At 45.4% G+C, this 27126-nt stretch overlaps 1 protein-coding gene across 1 annotated transcript in view; it reads left to right on the top strand.

Annotated features, from left to right (window-relative positions):
• The first annotated feature begins 4551 nt into the window (after window positions 1-4551).
• TNFRSF21 (TNF receptor superfamily member 21) overlaps window positions 4552-27126 on the top strand; it is a 65771-nt gene continuing 43196 nt past the window's right edge. The window contains exons 1-3 of the mRNA XM_046005943.1: window positions 4552-4683; window positions 23316-23964; window positions 25495-25989. Of these exons, the coding sequence (XP_045861899.1) occupies window positions 4597-4683; window positions 23316-23964; window positions 25495-25989 (1231 nt within the window). The 5' untranslated portion in view covers window positions 4552-4596. The remainder of the gene's footprint in view (window positions 4684-23315; window positions 23965-25494; window positions 25990-27126) is intronic.

Below are 27126 nucleotides of genomic sequence, written 5' to 3'. Positions count from 1 at the left end.
AGAGAGAGCAAGTGAGGAAAGGTGAGAAGCTGGTGACTTGATAAATCCCAAAATGGACGAGCAACTCCTGAACAGAAATGAATGATGCTCCAATGTGATACCTCCACACCTCCCCACATCGGATCGGACGTCCTCCTCCCCAAATACTTTCTTCTTCAATCTTCGATGTCCTCAGACTTTAAACAACTTGAACCCCTCTGGGCAAGGAGAAAGTATGTTGTTGGAGCCAATTAAAATCCCAGGACTTTGGGGCACCTGGGTGGCTCAGTGGGTTAAAGCCTCTGCCTTCTGCTCAGGTCATGATTTCAGAGTCCCGGGGTCGAGCCCCGCATCAGGCTCTCTGCTCAGTAGGGAGTCTGCTTTCTCCTCTCTCTCTGCCTGCTTCTCTGCCTACTTGCTCCGTCTGTCAAATAAACAATAAAATCTTAAATAAATAAATAAATAAATAAAAATCTTAAAAAAGAATCCTAGGACTTTGGGAGTCGAGAGAACCACAAATGATCACTTAGTCCATCTTTATCATTTTGCACATCAGGAAGCTTAAACAAACCCAAACAGACATGGAACAGTGCAGTGCCTTGTCCAAATTTGCACAGCTGGCTAAGGTCAGAACCAAGACCAGGAGTCAGATTGCCTGTTGTTCCTTTCTTGACACTATATTGCATTATATCAGAATAAGCAATTTTTAAAAAATCTGTTCTAACCCCCAATTCTAATGTGTCTATGAAGAAATATTACACTTCCCCACCTTTGTGTAATTAGAATAGTTTGTGAAAGATTATCCTCTCAAAAGGGGACTGGAGAAGGGGAGTTGATTTATTGAGTACATACTAAAGGAAAAGCGCTGTGCTAGGAATTTTACATATTTTATTCCATTTATTCCTCATATCACCACTGTGAGAGAGTTTTTATATCTTATTACTGGAAAAGCTCAAAAAGATTGAAGTACTTTCTCATACCCACCCAATTAATAAGTGGTATAACAGATTTGAGCATATATCTGGTGATTCCTTAAACCCATTGTCTTTTTTTTTTTTAAGATTTTATTTATTTATTTGACAGAGAGAGATCACAAGTAAGCAGAGAGGCAGGCAGAGAGAGAGAGAGGAGGAAGCAGGCTCCCTGCCAAGTAGAAAGCCCGATGCGGGACTTGATCCCAGGACCCTGAGATCATGACCTGAGCTGAAGGCAGAGGCTTAACCCACTGAGTCACCCAGGTGCCCCAAACCCCATTGTCTTTCGATTAAACTAGTAAATTTTAAATATAAAAATATAAATATATTTAACAAATATATATAACATATATCTAAATTATGTAATAACTATAAAATACAAAAATTAGATATAAAACTATCAAACTTTCTTAGCAACTTTCACATGAACTGAAAAATTATTTAAAAAAAAAGCTTATGGCAAAATGAAGATATTATAGGCATGGACTCCTAAGGTGCATGGACAATGGGCAATTCAAGGTGAGTCCCATTTTTCCCAGTGCCGACGTTCTCTCCTTCAGGGACATGAACTAACTTAATCACTTCACTGTTCTTGGGAGTAAGACTAAGTTGTCATACCTTCAAAAGGTTGTCTATTTTATTTTTCAAATCATCCCTCTCTTATCATCCAAGAGAGAAGGAAGCTTCTGAAACAGTGTCTATATCAAATAGACTTTGCAAGTCTATTCCCATTTGATCTTATCCAAGAGTGCCTTCATTGTAGAATGTCACCATGGAGACCTGATCAAACTCATGCTCATGCACTTAATCTTGTAATCTGTTGCTGAATGGCTGAAATGCCTTCTTAGGCCAAAGAATGGCAAGCTCGTAAATGAATTTTTGAAGGAAACAGAGCTGCGGACAAAATATTTAACCTAACTATGGGACATGGTATTTTGATAATGTACAAGATTATACTTACTGTTGCAGCAAACAACTCAGGATGTTTAAATTAAGGCTTAGAAAAGGAAAATGTACAATCAGGTGTGTTAACTATTCTGCTGCTTGTCAACTTTTCTAAGTTTGTTTCACTGAATCAATATTTACTGAGTTAGGTAAATATCTTGAATCTTGACTATGGCTATGGAGATTTGAAGATGATTAAGATAAAGACTTTGGCCACAAAGAGCTCAAGATTTGGGTAGGGACATGGAGAGGTAAGCGAACTATAGTATAATGTCATACATGCTGTAACAGAGCCATCTGGGAAAAAAATGAGAGGTACAAACAACTAAGACTTTCCGAGTGAGGGTAGAGAAGGTGAAAAGAGGGTATCACGGAAGCTCCTAGATGAAGTACCGCTTGCGCTTGGTCGTAAAGGGTGGATTCATTGGGATTCCAAAGCAGAGGAGGGGAAATGAAAAGAAAACAACACCTAACAAAGGTCTGGAAGAATCACAGGGACGACATAGTCAAGAAATACAGTGATCTAAGGGGATTGGTATGCCAACCTTGGGGTCTGTAAGGCTTGGCAGCAATGGGGAGAGAAAACTGAGCTGGATATAGGAAGCAAAGGCTCTGTGTGTCTTATTTGTGATGTTTACTCAACCTTGTGGCAGCGGCGAGGGCTGAGTCATAACCAGAGTTCAGAATATGAATAGTTTTATTAGGACTTTGAACTTCAAATTGGGTATAATGAGGGTTCTTTGTTGAGCTTTCAGCAAGGGAATGACATGATCAGATGGGTTGTTAAAAGCTCATTTTCCTTAGGGTGTGAAGAAGAGTTTACTGCAGAACTGAGAGGTCCTGGCAAAACCAGAGGCAGAGATTCCCATCATGAGGCTCGTGTATAGGTAAGAGGTGGAAGGGATATAGAAGAGGAGCAAGGGGGAGAATTTTTGATGTATTATGGCTACCACCCACTTCCAATATTTATGGATAATCATTTTCTTTACTAATAGATGTTTGAAATAAGAAATTGGAATACATTTTCGTATTTTTATTATCCTCAAAGCATGCACAGAACAAAGACCAAAGCAAATATATTCATCAGAAAATGAATAGTTCACACTTGTATTTAATAGAAGGTTATCTTCAGGAGTACTGGGTAGTGAATCTTGAAACAGGTAGCTGAGAAAGTGTGTTTATCTTGAAATAGGATCGAGAAAGCTGGAATAAGCCCAGCACCACCAACTCTCATGAAGGACTGGGGAACCGACATGGTGAAAGTGGTAATTTCAATATAGCATACTCTGAACTGTCAGAAGCTAGATGATAGACACCACTGTCCCAGACATGGTGGTCACAGTCAGGGGACTGACTCCCTGCAGGTAAAACAAAGAAAGGGATGTCAGGTCCTAGCTTGCATTCAGAAATGTAGGAGATGTCAACCAGCCAGGATAATGTTCTGGTTGTTCTTACTTCCAAAGCAGGATGCTAACGTACTTTCCACCCACCCACAACCCACAAAGGCATTGGAAACTCAACTCAAAAATTTTTAACACTGTTTGGGGAGAAGATTTTTTTTTTTTTAATCTTTGTGATAATCAGATTCAAAACACCGGATCCTTAATTAGAAAGATGCACCTGCCCACACATTTCAAGGATTTCCAAGGCCTCCTTGAAGACCACCACGGACCCAATTCCAGGGCCTCTGAGTTTGGAACTCTCAGTCTGGATTTCCTTAACTGCATTTATTAGCCTAGAAGTTTTCAAACTTCGCTCTATATTAAAGATCACCCCGACAACTTTTAAAAATCCCGATGCTCAGACCACACCCCATTTTCGATAGAATCAGAATCTCTGGGGTGGGTCTATTCATACATACATATGTTTTCAACTCTCTAGGTTATTCAAAAGGACAGCCAGGTTTGAGAACTAAGTCACTGGTATTATTTTGGCACGCCTCTGATCTAGGTGTTCCATGGTCGTTGGCTGTTTTTAATCACTGTCGTCAAAAACAGCAAAACAGTGCCTGTCGCAGAAATAATTTACTAAGAATCATGTTAGAAAAAATAAGTAAATTTGGGTTAGGGGCGTGCGTACCTCCGCAGCAGCTTCCCTGGGTCAAAAAGCAGCTGCAATTTCTTCAGCCAACGCCAAGGGGCACCCTCTCCCTCCTCGCTCTACCTGGAACGCCTTCCCAGTTGGATTGCACAAAGAGCCCGGCCTCCTCCCGGGTGACATCACAAAGGGCCGATCCCCCGCCCCTTCGGCGCCACCACGTGTGTCCCCGCGCCCGGCGGCCACCCGACTCAGTCCCTCGCCGGCCGGTCTGGGCAGCGGTGGAGGGTGGTTGGCAGTGGCTGGAGGCTTCGCTATGGGAAGTTGTTCCTTTGCTCTCCCGCGCCCAGCCCTCCTCCCTGGTTCTCCGCAGCCGCTGTCGGAGGAGAGCACGGGGAGGCGCGGGCTGCAGCGGCCGCTGCCTCTCCCCGCCCGGGCGGCCGCACCGCTGGGCAGGTGCTGAGCGCCCCCGGAGCCTCCCTCGCCGCCTCCCTCCTCTGCCCGGCCGCCCGGCTGCCGCAGTGCACATGGGGTGTTGGAGGTAGATGGGCTCCCCGCCCGGGAGGCGGCGGTGGATGCGGCGCTGGGCAGAAGCAGCCGCCGACTCCAGCTGCCGGGGGGCCACGCGCCCCGGGCGCCCCTGCGAGCCCCGGGCTCAGCCATGGGGACCTCCGCGAGCAGCAGCACCGCCCTCGCCTCCTGCAGCCGCGTCGCGGGAGCTACGATGATCGCGGGCTCGCTTTTCCTGGTGAGCGCGCTGGGGAACCGGGGACGGCGGCCGCGCCGGAGCCGAAGGCGCCGCTCTCTGGGAGCGGGGCGGGTCCCAGGGCCCGGGCTGCGGGAGGCGCGGGGTCGACCTGGCTGGGGTGGGGAGGGGGTTGGGGAGGGGGGTGGGCTTGCAAGCCGGGAAGGTATCCGGGTCGTTTGGGGGAACCACCGGACTCAGCCGGGACTCTGGAACGAAGGCGAACTGTTTTCCTTGCAGTCTGGCTGCGCTGGAGGAGGTGCTAGAGGTGGCCGGCCGGCTTCCTGCGCATTTCAGGGCTTTTCCCTCTACTCGGACCCCTAGTGCCCCCACCCCCTCCACAAACCCCCACAGCCACCGGCCGCTGCCCACTCCGCGTGGTGCAGGGCGGGAGCTGCGGTGCGGGGCTGCGAGGGCTGGCGGCGGCCGCCGCTTTGTTGCAGCTGCAGTGTCATGTCGGGATGCTACCGCAGTGGGAGAGTGGTACCGGTGCGCGCCGGCCGCCGGGGACCCGGGAGCGCCCGCGAGGAGCATTCCCGAGCAGGGCGCACAGCCCCTCCCCCACCTCTCCTCCTTGGCTCGGGTGGGTCCCAGTTTCTGCACGCCAAGAAAAGAACCCTTAAACCCACTCTCAGGCGCCTCCAAAGCGCCGGCTGCCAGCCAGCCAGCACGCGGGCCCGAGTGGGGGGAGGGGGAGAGGGCTCTACATAAAGGAAGATGAATTTCTCCAGTCTGTCCTATGCCTTCTTTACCTGTGGCCAAGCAGGTGACCCTGCAAAGTGGAGCAGGTTCCTTCTTAAGCACCCAAGGTGCATTTAGTTACAAGGGGTGCCCTCTGCCTCATCCTCCCTCACTTACCTACCTGGTCAAAGCCTGAAACCACCCTTGACCCAGAACTTATCCCCAACTTCCCCCAGATCCCTTCCCCTTTCTAAAAGAGGGGAGGGGCCAGGTTAAGTGGAAGAAAATTGATAAGAGATCAAACCCTTGAGCCACCATAAGCTTCCCATGCCTATCTTTTTGTCTCTGCAGGGAGAACAGATTCTTAGCTGAAATTCACACAAAAACAAAAGACAAGAGCCCATTTTCACGGCAGGGCTGTGTAAGGGAAAGGCAGGCTTGCTGTCTCCTTCCCAAAAAGGGCTAAATGCCTGGTCAGCCAAGATCTCTTAGATCCCAGGGCATTGCAGTTGCTATGGCCTGGGAATTCATCCTACAGACGCTCTGGTTCCCTGTGTGAGTGTGGGTTTTAAGGGGGAAAGAGAGACTAAAGAAAAGTTTGGTGCTGTTAGCATTTATAATGAGGCAAGTCCCAGTCGCCTTTCAGAGACTTTCCTGCCCATTTATAGTAATGGCAAAGTCAAGATCTGTGTCTTTGAAACAAGTGTGGGGGGCTGCTAAACAGTAAGTGGGGAGTCTCTTCCAATAATGCATCTGGATTGACAATGTTGGTGTGTAGAGAAACCCATTTCAGTGAATGACCCTAACATCAGTGGAGTTAAATCAATCCTTGAGTTTTCTCCTTCCATCTACTACTCTGCCTGCACCCCGCCCCTCCACCCATGCCTATCCAGTTCCTCTAAATATCTGATTATTACATGCCCTGCAGAGTGCACTCCTAGATTAAATCCTAAGTCAGTGTGACACTTCATTCATTTTACAATTGAGCATGAAATAGATAGATGTTCCAAAGTAAAGTCTCCATGTAGCAAAGTGTAGGTTGCTTTAACCAACTGAGAAAGAACTCAGTTCCTTTTCTTAAATCATTAAACTCAGTTTTATCTAAAAATCGTGCACTGGATTTGCAACTGAAGACCTGAGAATTTAAGTTTGGCTGTCTTCTTTAAAAAATGAAATTTGTAATGGAGCTTAGAGGCAATCTCGTGTTGTTAACTAAAATAAGAGTCTTCCTTCTGCTAACTAATAGAAAGGCTCTAATTCAGTCCATGGAATGGTTTGGGGTTGACCCTGTTGTCCTGAAGGGTGATGGAGAGGGTGTACCAGGGATCACCAGGGATTTTGCAGTAACCTTGATGTAACCAGGATGGGGAGGCAATGTCTTTTCTTTTTTCCATCCCCAGTCTACAAGCTCCAGTCCTCAGGATAGACATTGTTCATGTATAAAATGATGCTGTCACGATATTGGTATAAGGATTATTTATCCCACTGGGATTCTTAGCCATGTGAAAATGACAGACACCAGACACTGGAACCCAGCTAAATATGGCAAGTACTCAGAACACCGCGGGATAGCAGGGAAGTTAGTGCCCTACCCATCTATTGCAGTTAGATTTAAAAAAAAAAAAAAAAAACCTCAATAAAATGTCCTGTTTATTATGGCTTCCAGTTACCATCGTTTTTCAAGTATCTCCTTTTTTGTGACAATATTTGTTATTGTCATCATTTTTGACACTTTTTCTCGTGACCACCAGCTAACTGTATGAAAGAGAACTTTCATATGGCTTTAATAAGCTTTAAAAAAACACATGTTACCTAACATATAATGCCACATATATATATATATACATATTACTATGTGTCATCATATAACTATGCTTTATATACAGTATCTCATTTACTCCCAACATCTCTGTGAAGCAGGAAAGTGTTATCTCCATTTCACAGATGAGAAGATGCAGGCTGGGCAAACTTCATTGGTTTGTTCTTGGCCACACAGCTTGCCAGTGATGACGCTCGGGCCGGGAGCCGAGAGCACCTGACTCTTCTTCAGCTCATGCCCTTGCTCCCTCCTGTGCCACATTGCCGTTTCACAACTCCAAATTGCTAGACGATGAAATGTAGGGGCAGAGAAGGCTCACTGGAGCAAAGTTGAGACTGGTGGTTTGGTTTGTTGCAGAATATTAATGAGAATTACATGAGTGCTTGTGGAAGAAAGTGTTCTTGCTCCTCGTACTTCTGTTTCCGATGAGTTGGGGTGTCTGCATGATACTGGGAAGTAAACCACAAATGGAAAGATAAAAACTTACGTGTTCCAGGCCAAAAGTCTGGAGGGGAGATAAGGGAAGCCTCTAAGTTTGTGTCAGAAATGCCCCTAGAAAGGCTGTCTAGAATGACAGGACACTCTCAGATGCCTCTTGCCCTTAGGGGGCTTGCTTTGCCTGGATCCGCAGAGTTTTGGCAGTGAGGCAGTCAGAAGAGAAGGGAATCATATGGATAAAGTCCCATGTTCGCAAACCTATACTGAGCACCCACTCTGACAGGGGCACTGTACTAGGCAGTGGGAACCCAGGGATGAATTGGGATTTGGATCTTGCCCCACAGGCACCGTTTTTATGGTATGTAAAACGTACCTGGCTATCATGGGGGACGGATGGGTTTCATGAGCTGATATGGAATCAGTGGATGAATGTACCCAAAGTAATACACAATATGTGGTTGATGTTAAAATCTTTAAACTACTTACAGTAGCTCTGGGCAGTGTAGTTAATTTGAAAGCTGGCAGAAGAAAAACCTTCCCGAATCTTAGAATAACCTGTATTAGCATTGGTAGGGAAAGCCACTCATACTCAGAATAGGGAGGGCTGACATTTACTGGAATGCAGGGTTTCTGACTTATGCCATGAAGCTGCCATCCCTGTTGCCAAAACGTGCAGGATCAAGCTTTCAAATTAACTAAACTAGCCCAGAGCTAGCCCCAAACCCACAGACCTCCAGTATAAGTCAAATACACAATCAAACCAAATCACCATGAAAAAAAAAATTCCTTGTGATGGAATGTATACTATACTACTTTACATTGAAGAAAAACCCCGAGACTGAATAGACGTAGACCCACCAACCAGCTAAAGGACATATTTTAGTGTGACCACATTTGCACAAAGGCAACCAAGCTTGAGGTGGTCCAAAGGGTTAATGCCCTGTTTTCAGGACTGGGCGCAGAAGGCGCCTGCTCCAGGTGTGCCTGACTGGATAGAGGCAAGGAGGCATGGCCAAACTAACTGGTGGTCTGTGTACTTAGTGCATCGTACATCAGAATATGGAGACATCACACTTGAACTGCACCTTTGACTCCCATCTGCGAAGATGAAGGGTGAAGCTTCTTTGGTGACTCCATAGACAAGCTGCAAATTGGTTTTGTACTCTGCTGGCCCTTTATAAAGCATAACTGACTTAAAGAAACTTGACTGATTGACTGATTGATGCTGGGAAATGGTCAGAAGCGTCGCCAGGCTATTCAGGAGCCCACATGAATTGAGTGACTTTTTACTGCGTAAGTGGCGGTGTCTGTTTTTCCAGTAAGCCCTCACCGCTGTTGGCCTTCTTCCCCCAAACAGGCCTGGCAAATTCTGAGGAGGCCGGGTCACCAGCAACTTCCTGGAAAACTCAGATGCTTGCTCTTCTGTGACAGAAGGAGCCCTGAGTATGTCATCGCCTTTGGGCATGTGCCCGATGACCATTTGAAGCTGATTCAGTCTGGACCATCAGGCGCAGATTTGTGTGTTTGATGGAATGAAATCTGAAGCCTTAATAGGAGGTCAACTTGTTCCCCAAAATTGAATCCCCGTTTGGCGTGAGGACACTGGGTTTTGGTGCTGCTGGGATAGTGGCTATTGAGCTTGATTTTTTTTTTTTTTTTTGTTAGGAAGGGGGGTGCAAATCATGAATAAATATGGGCCTTACCCCAGTGTTTGTATTTGTCAAATACCAAAAAATAAACAAAGAATCCTAAATTGGCTTGTATGCTGCCATCTGGCTTTCCCACCAGTTCCCACGTCCAGGCCGAGTCCAGGGGCGAGGAGCCGGGCAGAGGTTAGAAGCAGGGAGGCACCTGGCAGATGTCAGGGAGCCTGTGCTCACCTTGGCCCTGCAGGGAGGTGGAGCGCACAATAATTCAGGCTGTTGATTCAAAGCTGTGGTTTCACTGATACGAGGCTGTTGACCTCATTCTTCAGAGGGGGAAAGGCCGCCAGGAATGGTCCAATCTTCCTGGGTTCTGGCTGTCTGGATTCCTCCCCTCCCCAACAGATGACAGCACATGGAAAGTGGAGACTGACCCTTGCAGGGGAGGGAAGGTTTGCTCAGAGGGACCTCAGGCAGGGGGAAGCTGGGCCTGGTGGAGGGGAGGAGTCAGGCCACTGAGCTAAATGGAGCCCCATCTCTTTAGAAGATTTGAAATTTGTGTTGAAGGCTTTGTTCAAAACTAAAGAAAAAAACCAAGTCCACAGAAAAGGAGCGGGGGCTTGGTAAGTGAAGTCCTAGCAAGGCTCATTCTCTGATCTTTACAGAATTTTCCCGTTGTTCTTCTGCCAGCGGAAGGGCTTGGCGGATCCACGGCTTGGAGCTGTAAGCAGAACCGTTTTGGGAGAAGGAACACGAATTTAATGGCTTTAGGAGGAAGGGGAGGAGTAAGTCTATGAGTCCTGGGATCACACCAGAGCCACTGTGGATTCAAGAGGGCTTTGGAACAGAAGCCCAGAGGGGAGGAGTATTAATGGCTGTTAATACTAATCATTTATATTGAATTACTGAGCTGTTATTTATTGAGTCCTTACCACCGACATTGTGTTGAATACCTTCTACAAAGGATCTCTGTAAATCTTTCAAGTCCATGATGTAATGGTATTCGCCCCATTTTGTAGATGAGGGTTTGAGGTATAAGAGGAGTCATTTAAGCAATCGGCAGCTTCCAGAGAGAGGATTCACATCTAGGGCCCAGGGGCTTGATACACATTGCTTTGTTTTCTGCCAAGTTGTGGGAGGAGACAAATAACCTTAATTTACTGGAATTTTTTTTCCTTTTTCTTTTTCTTTTCTTTTTCTTTCTTTCTTTTTTAGATTTTATTTATTTGTTTGAGAGAGAGCGAGTGGAGGAGCCAGAGAGGGCGCAAGTGGGGGGAGGGGCAGAAGGAGAGGGAGAAACATACTCCCTGCTGAGCAGGGACCCCAATGCAGGGCTCCATCCCTGGACCCCAGGATCATGACCTGAGCTGTAGGCAGATGCTTAACCGACCGAGCCACCCACGCGCCTCTGGAATTTTGTTTCTTGTTAAGGGACTGATTTTACCTGAGAGCTGAACATACCCTTTCTCCCTGGGAAGCAGTTCGCCTCCATGATGGCGCCTGGAAGTTTAGCCAGAGGAGCCGATTCTGTAAGGGAGAGCAACCTGCGGGTGTGGATTGAAAGCCCAGGGTGTCGAGCCACTGGCAAGCATTTTCCTATGGTGTGACTCTGACAGGCAGGGGTGCCATGGTGAAGATGGAAAGATACTCTCGCAAATTGAAAGGTTAAAAATAGGGAATGGATGCTTTGCTTGCCTGCTAGTTGGATCATTTTGAAAAATATTTGTTTATTGAGTAACAGTGTGACATGGGTTCTGCTTAGCAAGGAGTTTTCCCTCACTTCTCCTGAGAATTTGGTGACCAGGGTAGGGCTTTCTTTGCTGCCAGCCTGATTATTTGTATCGGATTAGAGCATACCTTTGTCTCATCTGTTACTAGTATTTACTTTGTTAACTTTTTGGGTCTTATAGAAACTGGTCTGACGTCCCGATGTGCATGGTCCCGTAAGTCATGCTTTTGTGCATGGTTTATCTCACGCACTTTTTAGCGTTCTTGTCAGCAGGCTTTTAAACTTGTCTCTTCCTAGATTGCAGACACTGAACAGACTAAAGAAAGGCAAAGAGTGAGAAGAAACTTAATCATTGGTTCTGGGAAAGAGGATGGAATTCTGCTTTCCCAAATAATTCAATTCAGACCAGACCATTATTTGACTTCATCCTAGGTATGACCAGGTCAGCCTAACCAGGATTAAGAGAAAAGGGCGGTGGGAGGTGGAGAAGATTCAAAGGCACATGGTGATAGGTTTCCAGAATAATTTAACTGGTTATTATTCACTCCTTGCTCTTCCTTTACTTCTGGGAGTCCATGGCTGCTCTCTCCTTTTTGGTTTGAATCTTGTGTATCTGGTCTAGGAGAAAAATACCAAATTAGACAAGGTTTGGATGTGCTTCATTCCTCATTTGGAATGTTCAAGGCCAATATTGTTATCCCTATTTCAGCTTCTTTTTTTTTTTTTTAAAGATTTTATTTATTTATTTGACAGAGAGAGATTGCAAGTAGGCAGAGAGAGAGAGAGAGAGGAGGAAGCAGGCTCCCTGCTGAGCAGAAAGCACTATGTGGGACTCGATCCCAGGACCCTGGGATCATGACCTGAACCGAAGGCAGAGGCTTTAACCCACTGAGCCACCCAAGCATCCCCCTATTTCAGCTTCTAAAAGACAACATACAATGTGCTATTCATCTTCGTGTTTTTGGATTGATGCCCTGACACATGCTAGTTAAGCAATAAATGATTGTTGAATGAATTCCAGAAGGATCTTGCTCTAAACTAACTGTTCATTCATTCTAGACAGGTTAAAGGTAGTTGGATCTTGAACTACATCTCAATACTTTGAGCTACAGCTGAAGGGATTTGAGTTATTAACAAAGAACATTTTAAACTCAAGCGAATTGGCAACTAGAAGAACCTAGTGGATATGGATTTCTCTTCCCAATTCATTTTTATCCTTTGACACTACATAAACATTGTGTATGGTGAAAACTAATGTCTCCATGCTTGCTTGTATGCTGCTTTTCTTTATGTAGTTATTTTATCTTACAGAGATATATTTTTCATTCAGTTTAATAAATATTTCTGGTGCATTGCTAAATTACTTCGCAAAATGTCAGGCATTGCTGGACTTTGGGTATATGATAGTAAAAGGCCACTCGTGGTCCTTCCCTTTTGGAGTTAATAATTTATCGGGGATGAGAGAAAGGGTGATGTTCTAGAAGAGCAGAAGGAAGAGTACGCCAGTGAGAAGGAACAGCATGTGCAGTGGGCCAGAAGTAGGAAAGAACCTACCTGCTCAGAGAGTAGAAAGAAGGCCACTGGGGTTGGAGCTCAGCAAATAGGGGCAAAGGGACTGTATTTTGAAGTTGTGCAGCAGGCAGGGGCCAGATAGGACAAGCCTTTTAGAGGTCTGACCTGTCAGGATGTTGTTGGGTGTACAATTGTAGCAAGGTTATAATAGATTTTATTTTTGTTTCAAGGTTTTTTTTTTGTTGTTTGTTTGTTTGTTTTTTTAGAGATTTTATTTATTTATTTGGCAGGGAGAGAGAGATCACAAGTAGGCAGAAAGGCAGGCAGAGGGGGAGGGGGAAGCAGGCTCTCTACAGAGCAGAGAGCCCGATGCGAGGCTGTATCCCAGGACCCTGGGATCATGACCTGAGCCGAAGGAAGATGCTTCACCTACTGAACCACCCAGGCACCCATATAATATGGTTTTAATGAGTTTTTTTTTTTTTTTTTTTTTTTAGATCACTCTGGCAGTTCTGTGGAGAATGGATTTGAAAGGGGAAGTGGAGATGCAGGAGGCCAATTGAATTCTTGTGCAGTTAGCTCAGAGTGGGGGGAGATGATGGTTCTGTCGGGGGAGTGGCAGTGAAGGTGGGGATTACTAGACAGATTTTAAAGGTATTGAACAAGGTCTACTGCTGGTGAGACGTGAGAGGGCAGGAGTCGCGGGAAAGCATGACGACTTTCACTTGGTAGTCAAGGCTGACTCCCTGGTTCCTGAGTTGGTGGTCTGATCACTATGAAGGGTGGGTGGGCTTGGGGACCCCAGAGTTTGCATGCGTGTTAGTAATTTGAGGTGCCTGTGATTCCTGCAGTTCAAGCTTCAGGCCTGCCATGCCCTCTTCCCCGGGTCGGCGATGTGTGGAGCCATCCTGCCCTTGTCGGACACATGGGTTGTTGTCATTGTTCTGCAGGCTGGCAGCACTGATGAAGTTGTCTCTGTACAGATCACTCGCTCTTTTGCCTTTTGGGTTGTTCCCAGAAGTGAGGTATTTTGGGATATATTGCCCAAAATGGATTGCTGGGTCACGGGAAATGAATGAATGGTTTTATGGCTCTAGCAGCACATTGCCAGATGGTTTTTAGAAAGACCGAATTAATTTAGACTGCCACCAGGAACCATAAATGTGCCTTCTAACCCACAAGGCTGCCAGCATTGGAGTTCATCATTTTCATTTTATTTAGGTTGCTTTAATATAGATAGGTAAGGGTCCTTGGTTGTGCCCAAGTACATTTCAGGAGTTGCTAGGGATGTCCTAAGTTTATCCATGTGATAATTACCTTTGTGATTACTCATGTCGCCCTCTGTCTCAACTCTTGAGTGGAATTTATGTTAACCTCCTGAACATTTTTTGTAATAAGCTTTTAGTAGCTGTGTAGGACATACATTTTTTTTTTAAAGTAGGTCCTGATCTTTTTAGTGTTGGGTTCGTTGACTTTTCTGGACGTCCCCATTGTGTTGGTGGTGGAAGCTGGGTCTGCGTGTTCTGCAGGATGTTCGTGTATCTTGCATGAGTAGAGGATCGCACGGCCAAATACTCTGGGGAGATGCTGGACTCAACAAAGTCACTGTTTTCTGCAGCTCCCCTGCTGGGAGAAAGACAAGCACACACCACGCTGAGCACAGAGCCCGGCGCCCGGCTTGATCCCATGACCCTGAGATCCTGACCCGACCCGAAATCCACAGTCAGTCCCTTGACTGCTCCACCCTTGTTAAGGCTTTTTTTGAAGTGTTGGTTGGTCCTTGTTTGTCTTTTAACTCATCACCATGCAGTCTGTATTTTGTTTTTGTTTTTTGTTTTGTTTTGTAGAATGCTCCAAGTCTAGTACGGGATGTTTTAGGGCAACAGCTTTATAAATTTGGAGTCTCTGATACACTTCTCAGGAATTGGACATTTGCATTTTAATTGGGGTGTTTTAAAAGATTGCCCAATCCCCGGCACCTGTGTGGCCCAGTCAGCCAAGGATCTGCTTTGGGCTCAGGTCATGACCCCAGGGTCCTGGCATCAAGACAGAGCTGGGGTCCCTGTTCAGTGGGGAGTCCGCTTCTCCCTCTCTCTCTCACACTCTCTCTCAAACAAAAACACTAATTAAAAAAAAAAAAAAAGATTGCCTAGTCCCAAGGGAATGAAGCTACACTACAGTAATATGCTAAGTAAGAAGGAGTGATCATTGAAATAACTAAACTATATGGGGGACTTGTGTCATGCATGTCCCATGAGCTTCACCTATCTTATAATTCTGAAAACAATCTTAGGAGGGTGGGTATTACCATTGTCTATACTCTGCTGATGAGGAAACGGAGACACGAGTTGGGTCACTCCCCGCCATCGCCCAGCTAGGACCTGGTGAGCCTGCTGAGCACACGCCAGGCTAAAATAGGTTTTGTTGATGCTTTCTTGGCGGAACTGCTGTGCTGGCTGGTGGTGGTAGTTTTGCCTTGGTTTATAGAACGATTCTATAAACTCTTAGTGAGCACAGAAGAGTATTTCCCCCTAAACCTTTGTCACTGTCTTGTTTATAACGTGGCTTCTCCATGTAAGTGGGGGTCTTAGCTTACAGAAGTAGCCGTGGGCATGGACGGAAGGACGAAGTCTGTGGCCCAGGACTCCGTGCCGGGTGCGCATGCTCCTCTGCATTGCAGGTTCCCGGGAAGACAGCATCTGGGTTAAGTTGTGCCTGTTTTTTTTCCTTTTCCCAGTGTGCCCTGAGCTTGCCTCCTTCCAGTCCTGGAGTCAGCACATTCTAGCCTTGGCGTTCTTTATATTCTCTGGCATTAACAGCAGTCCCTGCTTTTGCCTTAGCAACAGAAGACTTTTTTTAAGTCAGGGAAGATAATAGGAAATGCAAGATCTGACCAAATTTATATAACAAACCTAGGAACCGTGTGGTCTGTATTTTGGGGAAGCTTTTACCCTTGGAGTTTTCCCTTTTGTACCCTTCTCTTTTCCCTTCGAATCTGGAGAACTCCTCGCAGTCAGGGTCTTGTTATTGTAAATTTAATGTGATTCTCATAATAAAATGGCCAGATATTCTGGGGGTGCCTTGCTCTGCCTGGCTTTTGCCTTTTGATCATCAGTGGGCATATTTTATGGTCACGTCTCAGGAATAATTTGCTTGCCATATCTTTGTTATAATAGCACAGTAACTGAGATCCCTCTTAAAATATTAGTTTTATGCACCATTAAACATTTTCTGTAGCAAACTCACAGTCTGTCTTCGTGCCTTTATAGCTGGTCATTCTAGAACTACCTCTTCTTTCTTTTGAAATTTGCTTTGTCCTCGTGTTTACCTTTTGGTTGCTGAACAAGTATTTATAGCCCTTCTATATCCTGTACAGTTTGGGATGGCACACTGATATTTGGTGGTTTATCCATTGTTGTCCGTGAAATCAGTTATCCTGGATAAATGAAATTTTCCAAATAACTGAAGCTTAAACCAGGACGGAACAGAAGTGACTTCTGAAGAATAATCTCATTCGATTTCTCACAATTACAAGTAACACGTTAGTGTCATTTCTTACAGGATGGGGGGGATGTTTTAAATTCTTCATTACATGGGCTTGTCATCGAAAGCTGAGTGTAATTCTTTTACACCAGTTATGGTTCTGTTAAAACCGTGATGTGGCCTTAGGGTGTTTGAAGGTGAAACCCACTGTGTAGCCTTCTACTGAAGGGTGCCAGGCAGCTTTCCCCCTTGAATTATGATTGTTACACTGTGTTGGCATTTTTGGTTTTCCCACACTTGCTCTTATACCTGTGCTCCGGCAACCTCTTCCGCCATCACCCTTTAATTTGTTGCTTCTGATTATTTATGGTCTGAAAATCCGTTCATTCAGTCAAGAAAGACTTGTCAGGTAGATCATGAGTTGGGTACTGGCTGTGGGGGCTTGGATAGCATCAGTACGTACAATAGACTCCTTGCCCTCACAGAGTTTGCAGTCCAGATGGGAATACACAGCACACTGATAATGTACAACGACAAAATGATGGTAGATGTAGGGGAAGAAAAGGGAGGGGAGAATGGGAAACCTGTTTCAAGTTAGGAAGAGGAAGGCAGGGAGGATCTTTCCCTGGAAGGGTTTGCATTTCATCTTAAGTCCTATGCGAAGCCAGTGAGTTTTAAGCAGGGGATAAAAGTTTCAGATTTGGTGTGTGAGTTGGAATGCCAAGAAAGGAAGCCAAGAGCTCAATACTCATTGCTAGACTCTAGAGGAGGGCTGAGGGTTCCTGTGAATGAATGGGCTCCTGGTCCCGGTACTTTTTGACATTTCTTTGGACTGCTCAGAGCAGGTATTGGCCGGCTTTTTTTTTTTTTTTTCTGTAAAGGGCCAGATAATAAATATTTTAGATCTGTGGGCCATATGGTCTCTTTTGCAACTAGTCAGCTCTGCCATTGTAGTGTGAAAGCGGCTATAGGTGATATTTAAATGAATGGCTGCATTCCAATAAAACTTATTTACAAGAATAAGGGCACGTGGGATATCGTTTGGTGACCTCAGGCTGCTTTGTTTATGATTTCCATGGTCTTCATTATTGAGGTGGTTGGGCAAGGAAGGAAATGCAATCTACCTGGTTGCCCCTGGCCTTGAGCTGCTTGTAATCATTATGGGAAGATAAATATATGCACCTGTGAGGCTATCAACAAACATTACCAGCAAGATGTAATTAGGCACCAAAATGAAGAATAGAAACAGGAAATGTGAGGAAGAGTTTACTCATCTACTTGGAATCTGGGTGTCTAGGATGAATTGTAAAGCCTTTGTGGAGAAGGTGGAACCATACCAATAGTCATAGATACCTTGATGGTTCGAGTTCAGTATGACCTAGTGCAACATACTAATTTTACACGCAAGTAAGACAAGGTCCAACTGAACTTAAGGCAGAGCCTGGACAAAAACACATCTTCTGTTTGCTAAATCTTTGCCCAAATATTCTTTCTTATTCAGGTCTGGTCCTCCCAGAGACTGTGAACACTAATATAGTAGACTCATCTTAATAGGGAGGAGGGGTGTGAGTGAGAGCTTCCAAGGTATGGGTTATATGGAGGTTTCTTTCGTCCTGGAAGGAAGTGATTCTTGAAAGACTGAGAGCAGCATGGTGCTATCTGTTACTTGGGATGGGAAAGACAGAGAAGGGAAATTGGGGTGTGGAGTGGGAAGGCAAAGAGAGGGGTATGGAACGCAGAAGAATGCATGGATACCCTGACATATGGATAAGGAGGCTACTCACATGTTCTCAATAGGAAAAAATCTCTACCTCTCTCAGATGCAGTCATCCTGTTGAAGAGAACTTGGCCCATTATAAGGAATAAAATAGACTTTGTGTTCTGATAGGGAAAGATTCCAGTGATGAACAATAGCAAATCACAGAACAGTTTGTGTGGCCTGTTCCTTTTCAGTATGTGAGACAAAGCAAACCCAAAAGTAATGGAAACGGCCAACTTGAAGTTCAGGGATTGTGTGTGAAAGCGCAGATAAAGGTCTGGGAAGATACACACTAAAATTACCTGTGAGTTTCTCTGAGGAGGAGTGGGTTTAAGTAGAGACTTAAGCATTTTACTGAATTTTATAGTTGTTGGAATTGTTCCAAGAAGGTTGATTTTTGTTGTTAAAACAGTAAAAAGTATAGCAGGTTGGGTAGGAGGCAAAGAAAAGGACTCTGACATTGGAACTGGGGGTTCTCCAAAGGAGTTCGCAGAATCAGGGAAGATTAGAGCCAGAGGGGTCCTGCCTTAGTTCGTGGAGGCCAAAACTTGGCCAGGGCATCAGAATCACTTAGAAAGCTTAGAAACAAAATACAGTCCCAGCTCTATTGCAGACCCACAGTAGTCTCAGATGGTGGGACTGGGGATACGGATTTTTTAAAAAAGCTTCCCAGGTAACTGCTTTGATACTGTGTTTGAAGCTTGAGGCTTTGGGATGAATCTCTGATTTAGTTTGCCTATGTACAAATGAGAGAATTAAAGATCTTCATCCGGTGGAACCAGCCTCAAGTGTTCTGTTTCCGTTTCTTGAAGTTGTTTTTGTTTTGTTTTGCTTTTAAAGATTTTATTTACTTATTAGAGAGATAGAAAGAGACCACTAGTAGGCAGAGTAGCAGGCAGAGGAAGAGGGAGAAGCAGGCTCTCCGTTGAGCAGGGAGCCTGATGTGGGGTTCAATCCCAGGACTCTGGGGTCATGACCTGAGCCAAAGACAGCCGCTTAACCAACTGAGCCACCCAGATGTCCCTCCTCTCTTGAAGTTTTTAATGACTGTGTCTCCTGATTCAGGAGCCTTCCTAACATTCGCTTTTAGGTATCATCTAAACTTGTTTTTACATTTTGTAGGGAACATTTTTTTTTTTAAGATTTTATTTATTTATTTGACAGAGAGAGATCACAAGCAGGCAGAGAAGCAGGCAGAGAGAGAGAGAGGAGGAAGCAGGCTCCCCACCGAGCAGAAAGCCCGATGCGGGGCTCGATCCCAGGACCCCGGGATCATGACCGGAGCCGAAGGCAGAGGCTTCAACCCACTGAGCCACCCAGGGGCCCCCGTAGAGAATATTTTTTTAAAAAGATTTTTATTTATTTGAGAGAGAGAGCGCGAGCTGGGCGAGGAGCAGAGGGAGAGGGACAAGCAGATTCCATGCTGAGTTCAGAGCCCAGTGTGGGGCTTGATCTCAGAACTCTGAGATCATGACCTGAGGCGAAATCAAGAGTTGGACACTTAACCAACTGAGCCACTCAGGCACCTGGAAACATTCTTAAATATTGTTTTTTTGAATGTGATTTGCCCCCTCTCCACTGCCCTTTGCTTCAGCCCCAGAACTGTCTTTGGGGATGATGTTTACATCAATTTTACAAAGTTGGAAGGCCTGTTAGTGGGAAAAGTTCTAGTTGTAGACCAGCTTTCAGGCAACTAAAAGGCTTTAGGGCAGTAACTTCTCAGGGGCCACCCGTGTCTCTCTTAAGAGAAAGGGATGTTGCCACCTCTTCCCTACAGGAGGGTTTCGGTGATCATGAAGAACCCAAGGAACAGGTCCTCTAGCTTTGTAGCTCAGATGGGTTTTGGAACTTTGGAATTGGAGGAAATTTTAGAGGCCCCTCAAGCGCCATGATTTTCAAACTTCTTTAAGGAGTCATCCTTCCTTCAAATGAATTCTTACTTGCCCGCCTCACCCCTCTTTAGCAAATTGGTGAATTGGCAGAAATGGGGAGTTCAGAGCCCAACCTCCCAACCCTGCCATGGGCCCACAGGTGCACCCTCCCGGCTCAAGAATGGTGTTCCATCCTGGGGTCGACTGAGACCAATTTGAAGATTATTGATTTTTTCCCTCTTTTTCCTTCCATAGGTAATCATTCACCAAATCTAGCTGCCCTGACCTCTCAAATCTGTTGCGGTCTTCTCTTTCCATGGACCCCCTTAACCCAAGCCACCCCTGAATTTCACCTTCTGAGTGGTGTTTTCCATGCACTCTCACCCCAACCACTTCTCCCTTCTGCTCTGCTGCCAGTTAACTTCTTTATTCACAGTGTGTTTATATGTCTCTTCCCCTCCACCCCCAATATAAACGAAGAGTGGCTTCTCATTGCATTTTGGATTGGGATCAAAACGCGGAGCCTCTCCAGATTTAACTATGGCTGCTGTGTTTCATTTGAGGGAGAGCTTCATTCTGCTTCAGGTTTTTGCTGTGGGGCTCCCTCTGCCTAATCTGCCATCCCTTCTCCCTGCCCAGAATTACATTCTGCTTCTCTGTCATTCAGAACGAGTCTACACAGTTCTGCAGCATCCCTCAGCTGGGAAATACCTGCTCACCTGCCCCTCACAGGACTCTGGTGTTTCTCCTCAGCAGTAATCTCAGTTCTAATGAAGTAATTCCTGATGTAATTAGGTGTTTCCGTCTGTCCTGCTTTAGAAGATGTCCTCCGTGAGGCTGGAATAGAGTTTGCAAGGTTCCGTTCTCAGCCTGTGGCATAGTGCCTTGTGCACACGTAGTAGGTCTTCAACAAATACCTGTCCAGTGCATTCGTCATGCCTAGTGTTTGCCCAGATCTTATTTCTAGTGTTCAGTCCAGATGAGATCCCGAGGCATCATTGTTAACTCTGTGTGTAGGAGCTGGAATTGCTGCCCGGTAGCTGGGGTAATGAAAGGTCCATTTACAGAGCCACCTTGTCTAAAGTGGGTTACTTCACATGATGCCGATAAAGAGCCCCGGGCTTTGCTTTAGTTAGAAACTTGGTTATTTTTAAATGAAGCAGGAATTGAAAAATCTTGCTTAGTGAGTGGGGAAGAGTGTGGGTGCTGTGGGATTTGGAGGTGGGTTTTGTGTGCTGCTGGAGGGGGGGGCCTCTGGTAATTTGGTAGTCAGCAGGGCTGATGGATCCCCAACAAGTGTGTGCCCTGGGGAAAGAAGTGAAGCTGTAGGAAGACAAGCCCCAACCTTATGCCTGGGCATGTGCGCGCGCACACGTGCACACACACAAGCACACACACACACATAAGCGCACACATGGTGCTGTTCACCACCACCCTGTGCTCGGGGTATGTGCCTGGCTGACTGCCCAGCCTCCAGCACAGGTAGGGGGCCAGACTCAGAGCCCACAGCGCAGCAGGGTGATGTTTGTCCCCGACCTCCGCCCTCTGACCAGATCTCCCGTTACTTTCTCTGCTTTTAACTCACTTGCTCAAGTGTAATAAACTGCCATTTAGGTTATTTATACATCTTTCAAATTCTAGAACCCTGTGGCTGTCTAAAAGTGCTTTTGTACTTGGAAACTAGATGGGAAGGAGTTCAGAGAAATACGGAACAGGGGCGCTTTTGCGACCTCCTGGGGGCTCCTTAGCATCAAGGAGGCTGGGAGGAGATTTTCCTTAGGTGCTTGCCAAATGGAACCCGGGCTCAACATGATGGCGGTGTCTTTCCGCCCTCCATCTAGTACACCTGCCAGATGCAGAAGAGGGTGGCTGGGCTCATTTTGCAGATTGAGGGACCAAGAACAGGAAAGAAAGTCAGAAAGCAGAAAGGAGAGATAGTGCAAAATTTACCATTATCAAACAAGATATTTTTTTCCTTCAGTCCAAAATGCCATTAAGTTTCTCACTGAGAAAAATCAACCACTAGCCCTTTTTTGTGTGTCACACATTAAGGGAAGGATGAATAGATTCTTACAAGCCAGAAATTTGTTTTCGGTATTGTTTAACTGGAGGCAGGTCTGGGACAGGATAAGGGACTTCAAGGGAGATATTTTTGACTCAAATTGTTAAATTTTGAGGTGGAGGGGAACTGAATCTTGGGTTAACTTTCAAGGTGCTAACAAGACAGGAACTCTGATCAATTTTTGAAGAGATTCTTGTTTTATTCTGTTAGTTCCTGGTATTAATTTGGAAGGAGCTTGACCTAACAGGCATCTGATCATATGGGATGGCCATTATTTTCTTTTTTTAAAGATTTTATTTATTTATTTGACAGACAGAGGTCACATAGGCAGACAGAGAGAGGGGAAGCAGGCTCCCTGCTGAGCAGAGAGCCCAATGTGGGGCTCCATCCCAGGACCCTGGGATCATGACCTGAGCCAAAGGCAGAGGCTTTAACCCACTGAGCCACCCAGGCACCCCACGGCCACTAGTTTCTTGACACAGAACAGTTCTCCATTTTGTAGAAGACCATGGAAACTTCCCCATTGGAACCTCTCAATCTTCATTCATGCAGAAAAACTCTCTCAATATTCATTCTTAAACATTCCCCCCCCCGCCCAGAAAGACCCCAGGATTTACTACCACAAATATAATTTCCTATCTTCCAACTTTTCATTCGGAAAGGTAATATAAAATCCTATCTAGCTGGGAGACGTTTCTGTCCTATGAAATTTACTTGGGTGGAGTCCCTGCTGGGCCCAGCTTTGTGCCTGGAACTCCTAGGTGTCTGCAGGTCCATGCTCCAGTGTGACCATGACCTTTAGAGGCTGAGCGAACAGGATATACCTCTAAAAGCAACAACACTGTTGTTTAAAGAAAATTAAGAATACCAAGGGCCTGCCTCTGTTTTGCAAGTAAAACAAAACCAAAACCGAAAGATGTTTGGCTTTGCATAGACAAAACCTTTGAAAAACTCCAACATTATCAGTGAAGTCCATGTGCGTAATCTGGTGCTCTAGCAGAAGCAGCCTGACCGTATTCCATCCCCCTTCTTCATTGTTTCCTCCTGGTACTAAGAAATGACAGCATTTGCGCCATGGGAAGGAAGACAGCTATTCAGCAAGTTATTTTCTTCTTGCATTAGGATGTTTCTCTTCAATGCAGCATTTAAAAAAAAAATTTTAACTTTGAAAGAAAAATTTTTTTTTAAGTAAGCTCTATGTCCCCAACATGGGGCTTGAACTCAGGACCCTGAGATCAAGGGTCGCGTGCTCTACCAACTGATCCAGCCAGGACCCTGTGTATAGCATTTTGAAAATAAAGAAAAGTGCTTACATAGTCATATTCTCAATTGAACTTTATAATCAATTTGAGCAGTATTGTCAGCCTCATTGAACAGACAGAAAAGAAGGAAGTTGAGGCAAAGGCCATGGAACAAAACCAAAGCTTCGTAGCTAGTAGGTCAGGCCCCAGGATGGAATTGGAGTATTTCTCTCCTACTGTGTCGCTCTAGTAGTATTAGGAGGTTGGAGGACCGGTTAGATTTTTAATGGGAATGATGGTCGTGGTGTTGGGATTGTTTCATCCTTTCTTCTGCTCTGTTCCTGTGTAACCCCTTCTCGGTTTTTGTTCCTTTTCCCTCCCTTTTTCTTTCTTTCAGCTCGGATTCCTTAACACCACCACCGCTCAGCCAGACCCGAAGGCCCCAAATCTTGTTGGCAAATACCGCCATGTCGACCATGCCACCGGCCAGGTGCTAACCTGTGACAAGTGTCCGGCAGGAACCTATGTGTCTGAGCACTGTACCAACACGAGCCTGCGTGTCTGTAGCAGTTGCCCTGTGGGGACCTTTACCAGGCATGAGAATGGCATAGAGAAATGTCATGACTGTAGTCAGCCATGCCCACGGCCAATGGTTGAGAAATTACCTTGTGCTGCCTTGACTGACCGAGAATGTGCTTGCCCACCTGGCATGTTCCAGTTTAATGGTACCTGCGCCCCCCACACGGTGTGTCCCGTGGGCTGGGGTGTGCGGAAGAAAGGGACGGAGACCGAGGACGTGCGGTGTAAGCAGTGTGCTCGGGGTACCTTCTCCGATGTGCCTTCTAGTGTGATGAAATGCAAAGTATACACGGACTGTCTGAGTCAGAACATGGTGGTGATCAAGCCGGGGACCAAGGAAGCAGACAATGTCTGTGGCCCACTTCTGTCCTCCAGCACGACCTCACCTGCCCCTGGCACAGCCATCTTTTCACACCCGGAGCACATGGAATCCCATGAAGTCCCTTCCTCCACTTATGTTCCCAAAGGTAACTTAACCTCATGTGTTAATTATTTGAAAAAGTCTTTGAGCACAATGGAACTACCCAACATGGGCTTGTATCAAGGATGTTTTCTCCATTTTGTATATTCCAAAGTCACCCCTTGTAGAAGGGGCCTCCATTTTGTGGCTAATTTAATCTGTCTTCTTTGGATGTATTAGAAATATTTAGACTCAGATTTTCTGTTCAGGGGGATCAGATATCTAAAAACTAGGTCACATCAAGCTTAAAAAAAAAATAACTGAGAGAAATAAGGACAGTACATGACCTTATGTAAGTCACTTCTTCAGGCCTTGGTTTCAAACTTGTCAAATACATGAATGATTTAGATGTTCAAGGTTCCTTCCAGATTCAAAGCTTTCCAACATGGAATCAATCCTGGATAGGCATAGCCAGAAGGAAAGAAGGAAGAAGAGGAGAAAAATACCATGATGCCTGGAAGGGAGGGATAAATATTACAACCAAGGTGGGGCAAAAAAGGGGAAAAAAGTTAGAAGTTTTGGGAAACAAACACGTTTGTAGCCTGCTGAAGATAACTAACATTCACATCTGGAAAATAATAAGTTTAATTTTTTTTGAATGATTTCAATTTTATGCCCTTCATTGAATATCCTAGCTGTCTTCAGGATTTTGGGTCTCAGGCAGAATATAAAATTTATCCTTTTTTTCCCACATCCTTTCTGGTTAATTTTCTTGAGGTGATTGCCAGCTTAAGTTGTGCTTTCTAGCGTACTCTTCATGTGTGATTACATTGAACCTTCATGATAACTCTGTAAGGAGAGCCTTATGACCGCCATTTTGGAATGAAGAAACAGGCTCAGAGAGCTCGAATGACCTGTGCAGGTTTTCTCACAGACTGATGCAATCCAGGTCCTGTCTCTTAGGACTTGAAATACCTGGCTTTCACACTCCTTAGTGAAGACTACTGTGGAAGCTTCTCTGAAGGAAGTCCACTAAGCGGTCAGACCAAAACTTATCTCTTAATAATAGATCCTAAGAAAGTCCTGCCTTGTTTTATTCACCGATTGGTCTCACCAGAGCTTTCACTGGTCAGATTTGGATTTAAGATTGAGCTTTTCCCTAGCTTAGTCATATTGTCAGTTTTACCATTGTATCTTGAAATGGCCAAAAAGCGGGAAAGGAAGACTAAAGGGATTAAACTGGAGCTAGTTTTGTGAATAATTGACCCAATTTTAAGAGCTGAACAGAGCCCTGAACATACATGAGTCTGCTCCGTATGTGAAGCACGGGGGAAGCTTCCCTGAAGTTCAGATGGTGGGTCTCTGAGATGCTGTTGACTTTGCCATGAGGAAGCAAGTTTAGCTGTAAAGTTGAGTTCTTACCTTCCACATAAAGGTGCTGTTAGAGTCTTTATGAAAATGTGCAGTATAATTTATTCTTAAGCTCCAAAGTTTATCTTTTCTTTTATTATCTGGCCTGGCTTGGCGATGAGCAGGAAGAGGAGGCATACACAGATCCCCAGATATAGAAAAGCTCTCCCCCCTCCTTTTTTTCTAGGCATGAACTCAACAGAATCCAACTCTTCTGCCTCTGTTAGACCAAAGGTACCGAGTGGCATCCAGGAAGGGACAGTCCCCGACAACACAAGCTCAGCGAGGGGTGAGGAAGGCGTGAACAAGACCCTCCCAAACCTTCAGGTAGTCAGCCACCAGCAAGGCCCCCACCATAGACACATCCTGAAGCTGCTGCCGTCCATGGAGGCCACTGGGGGTGAGAAGTCCAGCACGCCCATCAAAGGTCTCAAGAGGGGTCACCCCAGACAGAACTTACACAAGCATTTTGACATCAATGAACACTTGCCCTGGATGATTGTGCTTTTCCTGCTGCTGGTGCTTGTGGTGATAGTGGTATGCAGTATCCGGAAAAGCTCAAGGACTCTGAAGAAGGGGCCCCGGCAGGATCCCAGCGCCATTGTGGAAAAGGCAGGGCTGAAGAAATCCACGACCCCAACCCAGAACCGGGAGAAGTGGATCTACTACTGCAATGGCCACGGTGAGCCTCCTTTTCTCCTTGCTCACACATCCCCCGCCTATCCTTTCTCAGTCCTTGCTGCCGGAAAGAGGGGGAGATGCTAAGCTTCCAGGTGTTCCTATCCACCAAGGGCCATTTGATCTAGTTGTGTTATGAAAAGTGACATGGTCAGCATTGGCTATAATATTCAGAGAGAATAACCACTCTGCCCTTTTCTCCCGTTGGCACATTTAAAGGAGACTGTTGACACATCAGAGACCTAGGGACTTTGTTCAACCGTGTCATTTAACAAGCGAGAAGGTAGAGTTCGTGGAGGTTTGGCAGTGTCCTTGACCCAGGCTGGTGGTTTGTTCAGGACAGACGGGCCTGACTCCACATCTCCTCTTACTGTTGGGTGGCTTGCTTCTACAATACCAGACTACTGAAAAGTTAGAAGGCAGAAAACCCAACTTGTTTTAATTAAGTCTGCCTTTTTGAGTCGGAACCTTGCTTAGAGATTCCTATCACTTTCTCACGTGAATGTGCTTTTCCCCTTCTTGAATTTTTAGGATCCCATTTCTATCAGGAGGATAGAAAGATCTTTTAGATTTTAGAGACCCTAAGCTTAATATACTGGTTATCATCTGCAGCCGGAGCCTACATCTTTTGCCTAGCAGCCAGCCTTGATACAGGCCAGGACATTTCAGTTTTTCCTTTTCTGAAGACAAGCAACAGCTTATAGAACTCGTCCTGCAGCGAAATTTGGTCTGAAGACTGCAGGTTTGAGCTTGACATAGTAACTTCCCTTTCTTTAAATCCTCCCTGAGCTGTCAGCCCCAAGTTTTGATAATCCCCTTTGGGTGTCTCCTTTTTCCTTAAAGACAAAGGCATAGGCCACATTTTTTTTTTTTAAAAAGTCGTTTGACCTTTTTTTGCATTGAATCTTAACAATGTTTATACCCTTTGCCCCAGTAACTTAATGTTGTGACTCTGTCATAAAAGTAGAAACCAGAAATAGTAAAAAAAGATTTAAGCACAAAGGTCTTAACGCATTTAAGTCAGCATCATGTGTAATAAGTAAAAATTGAAAATAATCGATTGTCCAGTTTTAGGGAAGTGAATAAGTAAATTATGGCATATCCATATAATGGAAAAGTTGTTGCCATTGAAGATTGAATC

The sequence above is a fragment of the Meles meles genome, chromosome 5 (assembly GCF_922984935.1).
Source record: "Meles meles chromosome 5, mMelMel3.1 paternal haplotype, whole genome shotgun sequence".
Classification (NCBI taxonomy): domain Eukaryota; kingdom Metazoa; phylum Chordata; class Mammalia; order Carnivora; family Mustelidae; genus Meles; species Meles meles.
This window is presented reverse-complemented; position numbering and strand designations above follow the sequence as displayed.